Source organism: Nicotiana tabacum, chromosome 8 (genome assembly GCF_000715075.1).
Source record: "Nicotiana tabacum cultivar K326 chromosome 8, ASM71507v2, whole genome shotgun sequence".
Classification (NCBI taxonomy): Eukaryota; Viridiplantae; Streptophyta; class Magnoliopsida; order Solanales; family Solanaceae; genus Nicotiana; species Nicotiana tabacum.
This window is the reverse complement of record NC_134087.1, coordinates 74971465-74979284: the sequence shown is the minus strand read 5'-3', so window position 1 is coordinate 74979284 and position 7820 is coordinate 74971465. Positions and strand designations below refer to the sequence as shown.

The following is a 7820-nucleotide window of genomic DNA, read 5'->3' as shown; positions in this document are numbered from 1 at the left end:
GAAAGAACTGCCCTCATGTTATGGATCTAAAGCCTCCCCAGTAGGGCATTGTACCTCATGCTTCCCTCGATCACGTGGAACTTGGTATTCTGAATGGTTTTGGACACGTTCACTGGCAGAGTAATCTCACCTTTAGTTGTTTCACTGGCCATGTTGAAGCCATTTAAGCCCGAGCTACGGGCACAATTTGATCTGTAGGCCAAGTTACTCCATGACCCTCGATCGGATGATATTCGCCGAACTACCTGGATCCACTAAAATATGCTTAACTTGAAATTTATTTAACAAGATAGAAATTACCAGAGCGTCATTGTATGGTTGAGAAATGCCTTCTGCTTCTTCATCATTGAATGATAAGGAGCCATCGGGCACATAATCTCGGGTTCGCTTTTCTCTAGTAATAGATACCTTTGTGCTTTTGGATATAGGCCCTTGTGGAACATAGACCCCCCCTAACAATCATATGAATGATATGCCATGGTTCTTCTTGTTCATTTTTCCTGTTGACGTCTCTGTCTATGAAGTGGTTCTTGGCTCGACCGCTAAGGAACTCTTGAAGGTGGCCCTCGTTGAATAGACAGGCTACCTCCTCCCTTAATTGTCTGCAATCATCGGTCTTGTGACCATGCATGCCATGATACTGGCACATCAAATTTGGGTTTCTTTGGGAAGGATCGGTTTGTATGGATTTGGGCTACCTAGTATCTTTGATCCTTCCGATTGCCGAAACAATGCCTGATGCATCGACGCTAAAGTTATACTCCGATAACCGAGGTGCCTCTACGAGATCGACATTCTTATCAAAACCACTCTTGCTCATAAGTCCCCGAGAATTTTGTCCTCGATCATTTCTTTGATCATTCCGAGAAGGATTGTGCCCCGAGCTATTGTTTCTTCGATCTGCGACATATGGTTGTTATTGTTCCCTGTTCGACCTCGGTTCCCTGTCGGTATCCCTCGGGGCTTTAACTGCCAACCTATTTGGATGAACTGAACCCGAAGGGGCTCCTAACTGGCCGTCCTTGACCCTGATCTTCGATTGATATCGATTGTGCACATCTGCCCAAGTTACAGCTGGATACTCAATCAGATTTTGCTTCAACTGTCGTGATGCTATCGAACTTCGCTCGTTCAACCCCTGGGTGAAAGCTTGAATGGCCCAATCATCTGTAACCGGTGGTAACTCCATACGTTCTATTTGAAACCGGGACACGAACTCCCTTAACATTTCGTTATCCCTTTATCTTATCTTGAAAACATCTGATTTTCTTGTTGCGACTTTTATTGCCCCGACGTGTGCCTTCACAAAAGAATCTGCTAACATGGCAAATGAGTCGATGGAATTCGATGGCAAGTTGTGATACCAAATCATTGTTCCCTTTGATAGAGTTTCTCCAAACTTTTTCAACAAAACAGACTCGATCTCATCGTCTTCTAAATCATTTCCCTTTATCTCGCATATGTACGAAGTGATATGTTTATTAGGATCGGTGGTCCCGTTGTATTTCGGTATATCCGGCATGCAGAACTTCTTAGGAATGGGCTTCGAAGCCGCACTCTGAGGAAAAGGCTTCTGCACAAACTTTTTTGAATCCAACTTTAAGATCGGGGGTGCCCCGGGTATCTGATCAACTCGAGAGTTGTATGTTTCTACTTTTTTGTCATTATCTTCGATTTTCTTTTCTTCCGACTCGATTCTCTTGGTGAGCTCCTCGAGCATTTTCATAATTGTAGGATCAGTCCCTACTCAGGTTACTGCTCAACCTTTCCGGCACTGGCTCGGTATGGCTAGTGATTTCCGGCTCAACCACACTCGGAGTTCTATGTTGACTCTGAAGCTGAGCAATAGCGACATGTTGAGCCTGTAGCATCTCGAATATTACATGGAGACTAATTCCCCCGTCTCCTACACCCTGTGTTCCTTGGCCACCAGATCGGCCTTCCCTGCGCACACCTCCTCTGGGGTCTGCGCCTAAGTCCACATCCAAAGCAATGTGCGAACTGACATCGACTGGATCGGTACTTCCCCAGGATTAATCGGTGGTACACCGGCTCCTGGAACAATTACATTATTGTTTTCCCCGTGAAATCCAAGACCATCATCGCCATGTACGGGTGCGTTTTGTGAGTTTGACATGTTTTAACCTGAGAACAAAAATTCTTGACAAGAACAAGTGTAAAAATAACGTGTGTTATCAGAATCAGTACTGAAACAATCAATATTATCCTTAGCCCCACGGTGGGCGCCAAGCTGTTACCCTAAAATCCGAGTAACAATTAAACTTATATTGTGGTCTTAAAGATATGTGATTTAGTCCAATACCAATTGATTCAAATGTATAAATTAAAGAATAAAGTAAGTCAAACCAGTATGCAAGCTAAGTCTTGACCTCGAGCTATGGCAGTCTCGAGGTGGGTCAATGAGAACAATAAATTATAAGGCATCTCAGGTGAACAGTAAGCAAGAAAATGATGAATGTATATTCTCTAATCAATGAACAGTCTGTTACAAATGAATGGGTTCCTCTTTATATAGTAAGAGGATCCTAAATAAGGTACACTTCTAATTATAGTAGGGAATCTTATTGGACATCTGTCTAACCGCCAAGTAAATATGTTCCGGGATTTACGCCAGGATCTTCGGGCCGTTGCGGGAATCTTGCTCTTTCTGCTACTAAACCATAACGGTATTGTCTCGAGGTCGATCATACTCGGCCTTGGTTTTCATCGAGCTCTTCGATCCTCAAGTTCTATATTCCGTCATCGGGCTCGAGCTAGGTCCGTTTTGGGCTTATTCTCGAAGCGATTCCCTGAGCCTACGAAACCGGGCATATCTAATTTCGACCGTACACAAATTTGTTTCTGGAATAACTGAGTAATTTCTTACTTGATGGAATATAAGCTGTAAAAGAATTTTTTTAGAAATTTGTACTCTCTCTAACCAAGAAAGAACATGAGAATTTATAGCGTACTTTAGCTGAATAACTGGTGAATGAGAAAGAAATGCTGTTTCTCAAGCTTTAGCAAGAAAATACGTAGGAGAAAGAAATCGTTCTTGAACACTTCCTAAATCAATGGATATTATATGAGGAATACTTTCTTGAAAATTGACTGGATATTATGAAGCTCTCAAATACTACTGATATTTATGATTGATTGATTGATGTTTACAAATACATGGATTATAAATCTCTTACAAAATGAATATAAATAAGTCCATATTACACGCCTAACTTTGCATAGAACCTTAATTCTTCTTAGAAACTCAATAGGTCATGCGGGATAGGACAGCATAAAAGAAACCTTATGATATATTCTTAAAACCTTGTATCTGAAAGATCATGCGATAAGATGAAACGTAAGTTTAATACGGGAATAGATAACCTCTCATTCTCCAAATAAATTCTTCAAATTTTATATCATCATGTCATGTTTAATGATTTTAAAATGGAGTTTAAAAAGTATCGTAATATTGCCAATAACGGGAATAGAAGCTCTTCAGATTTTCTTATCATGCAGTTGCTTAATGTCCAGTCATTCACTAACTGATAGCAGGAAAACAAAAAACAGACGCAATTCATGGGAAGCGGAAGAGTTAGCGGTCAAAGTGCTCTTTTGTGCTTATGTAAAGCACCTTTTAATATGTTAATTATCAAATTAACATATTAAACCTCTTTTCTATAAATCTGCATAGTTAAACAATTCAAATTTATAAAAAATTTGAAAACTGTAGAAATTATTAGCACATATTTTTTAAAAGAACAAGTCAACAAAACTCTTTTAGCAATTAAAAGCTTATCGACCATGGCATGTTCAGATAATCGCATTAATCACAATGAAATAGAGCACCACAATAGACAAACGTGTTTGTAAATTTTCAACTACTCTTATCATTCGAAATATTAGGTCACCAAAAATACCAAGACTACGGTATTTAGACTATGCCCAATGGTCTTGTTTACTGTGAAATTGAAGTACTAACGACCTTTGGCATGGTAGACAAATCCTTGCTACTAGATCTTGAACTGTAAAATATGCAAACTCGACAACTATAATACATAACATAGCCGCAACTTGCAATCACGCCCTTAATTTAGAACCAAACAACTCTCACTCACAGAGGAGAACTGAAACGTTTGCAACAGTTGAAACAAAAACAAAGACCACTTTGTCAACAAAATTTCAAAACAAGAAATTGAAAACTTAACTTAAAACAAGCCTGTAATATATAGTCTACTAATGAACTTAATAGAGAAGGTAAAACAAACATTCTGGATACGAATCATCGCTGATATGCCTACTTCTAAGCCCGCTCATTCTTCTTCGGCAATTCTGCCCTTCTCACTGACATAGATACCGTCAAGAAACTTTCGGATATCCTTGTTCTTCACATGGCATTTCTGTCCAACAGAATACAACATAGAGCAGTTAAGTAATGTATAATCTCCCTACTCTTTGTGAATCAGTTTCAAAAAAAACAAGCATGCAAATATTGAATGCTGGGAAAGAACATAGAGATTACTTGATTGATGAGGGCAGCAGAGCGAGAGACGAGCTCAATGTCATTTCCATCCAATACAAGCTCATCCTTAACCTTCTCAGATCGAACAACTGTTACCCCATCAAGCATGTCCACTTTCCTAACCTGATACAGTCATCAAACCAGTCAATCGCCAGGCACTACAACAAACGGAATAGATGATTCACAGTCCAGGATACTATCCCATTAATAGATGTAGCTATCTTCTGCCATGAAAGGGATATCAGTCACAAAGTCCAGATACCAATCAATAAGAATGACACTCAGAGCTTGCTTTTGTCTGTTCTGGAACATGATTCCTTAAGACAGATAGAATAATCTATGAAAATCTCATTGCATTATCTCATAAAGACCTAATTCTTCTCTTATCTTTAATCCTTACATAAGCTGCTAACTATTTCAACCAACATCTCAAACTTCCTGGCAGATTTTTAACAAAGTAGTATAACAAGTTGCAAAGTGAATTTATCAAAAACTTTCTAATCACAGTTAACAAAAAAAAGACAATCAATCTATGCTGCTTTTAAAGTAGTATATTAATTTTATTTCCAAAGAAATAAGAAATCAATGCCTGAATTCACATTGAAAAATAGTCAAAATCATGCCATTCTTTCTTCCAACAAGAATTAACATATGTTTGACAATACTTCCAAAGCCTATCAATTTATCTTCTCTCGCCTTATGTTTTACACTCTTTAGAAAGCCTGTCGGGGCAGATTATCAAAACAACCACCCAATTACAACAAAAATTTGAAGGGAAAACAACTATGCAGAATGATTACATATTCGATTCTCATATTTACAAAAAAAAACTGATGCAAACTTGTATCATTTATGCATACACTACCATCTAATAGAATCCCTTTTAGCGTTATTTTATATCTAATCATTTCATTCAGCACAAAAAAAAACTCAGAAGAAAAACAAACATAAAAAAGTAACAATCCATATCACATATGTCACGCTCATATTAACAAACTATTGCACATCATTTCATTCATACAAAAAGCTTCAGAAAAGAGTAAAAATTAAAGTAAAAAATACCCTCTTCTCGCCAAGGAAGTTACGAATCTCAATGGACTTGTTACCACCGGTGATGGAGGCATTGATCGGAAAGTGAGCATACACGAAACGCATCTTGTAGCGGTAACCTTTGGTCACACCAGTGATGAGATTCTCAACATGGCTAAGAGCAGTACGGATAGCTGCAGTAGTCTTACGGGATCCAAACCAAGCGTCAATCTTCAGCTTCTTCTTGCCAGTTTCCTCGTCCTTGATCAGCTGAAAATCGAGGTTGAGATGCTTGAAGTTTCGGACAAGTTTGCCCCTTGGTCCCTCTACTTCGATTTGCTTTGCCTTCACCTTGATGCTCACGCCGTCGGGGATATCCATGGTTTCTGATGACAGAATGGTCTTCATCTTGTCTTAGTTTCTCTCTTTCGCTCTCCCTCTGTGTGTGTGTGAAAATGGCGATCGCTAAAACCCTAGCAGCGATGTGAAACCTTAGAAGGAAGAGCTCTTTAATATGCTGTGGTACTAATTATTGAAACCCTAGTTGTGATGGGCCTAAATAATATTAGTGTCCGGAGGCCCATCCCAGTCAGCAGGCCTATGTGACCCAGTTTTTTCACCAGCCCATTTTAATTTTTTTCGCTATATTTTCATAAAACACTATTTTTTTAGTAGTAATTAGTCATCTATAGATATCATTTACTATATTACGGATTATAGATACTTTTTATGTGGTTATAAAATATATTTGATGTATTTAATCTATTGTATTCATAAATACAGTAGCAAAAATAGGCGTGAATCAGGGAAGTTCAGCTAATCAGTTGTTGTATTCGAGTGTATTCGACTGTATTCATGGAGTGACACATGGGATTACAGCTGGACAGATTATTGTATTCGACTGTATTCACGGCGTGAAATATGGGATTATGCTATTTTTAAAACGGCAAGTGAATCAATTAACATAATAGACTCATAATATAACTCAACAAATTCAATCATAAGACACAAAATATGTATTTCCAGTTATAAAAAAGATTCTCAACAAAAAAATACCCCAAAAATATAGCAATCTTCAGAGAAATTATATAAATACATCTAAATACATAAATTATATTAATTAAAACAAACTTATGAATACATTCATGGCATATAGCGAGACAGTGAATACGATGAAATACATAGAATACAACGGAATACATTGAAATACAATGAAAAAAAAGACGGAGAATACAATAAAATACATGGAATATAGCGAGATGCATTGAACTACAATGAAAAAAGACAATGAATACAATGAAAATTATGAAAATATAGCGTAATACGTTGAAATTACATTTAAATATATTAAAAGAAATGTTCTTCATCTCGAAAGAAAGAAATCGTCACTTAGTGGATCTCCGAAACCTAATCCTCTTTCCACGACCGCCGTCATCTCCTCGTTGGACTTGACGTCGTCTTTGGAGGAGGCGCCAGCTCCGAGGAGTCCAAAATCTATTAGATGTTTAGCGGAGCCCTGGATGGTTAGAAGAATAAGAATTGTCGCTAAACAAACTCTAGTTCGTCATGTTCTCCAACCTTCTAACATTTGCTACATTGTTGACTTTTATTGTTGGAATGGTTCCTCCCATTAAATCTGTTGTGCATGGTAATACTGTTGGTGTAAAGGGAGGGGAAAGTGGGAAGGGATAGAAAGAAAATCGGTGGAAGGAGGAGGAGAACGGAAATTTTAATGGGATGCGGGAAGAGAATGAGATGTATCAAAGTAGAGAGAGAAAGAAAATAGTGTAACTGATTAGCGTATTTAGTAGCCTGGGGCTAGGAGGTAACCAAAATTGAATATTTTGCTATAAGCCTTCAAAGGTATCTATAGAATATAATTTTTTTAAATGGTAATTGTTTAAAATAAACAAGGTGTTAACCTTTGCTATAGGAGGTAAAAATTCCTAAACCATACTATATTGCCTTTTCTTTTCTTTTATTCGAGTATACAGGTGTTGAGTATTACATAGTCCTATGTTTTTGAAGTATTTGAATTTAGTTTAACGTAAACGTAGTCTCTCGTAGAAAAATAACTACTGAGAGGAAATTTTGTCTATGTTACCGACAAGGAAAAGACATTGATATTTGTTTTTATCTTAAATTTACTTAATTTAACTTAGGAGGAGTATTCGTCCCATTTTAAGGTGGCGCGCTATGGTACGTATTGATGGGCCAAATTACTATTACTGATTGGTGACCCAACAACATGCCCATGTAGCCCAACCTT

General features: G+C 37.7%; 1 protein-coding gene across 1 annotated transcript; it reads right to left on the bottom strand.

Annotated features, from left to right (window-relative positions):
- Window positions 1–4064: 4064 nt before the first annotated feature.
- Window positions 4065–6077, bottom strand: LOC107775737 (large ribosomal subunit protein uL6z/uL6y). Its single transcript, XM_016595493.2, has 3 exons — window positions 5585–6077; window positions 4523–4645; window positions 4065–4400 (listed from the first exon to the last, which is right to left on the bottom strand). Exons 1-3 carry the CDS (start codon window positions 5957–5959, stop codon window positions 4314–4316), a joined length of 585 nt encoding a protein of 194 aa, XP_016450979.1. The 5' UTR covers window positions 5960–6077; the 3' UTR covers window positions 4065–4313.
- Window positions 6078–7820: the final 1743 nt, after the last annotated feature.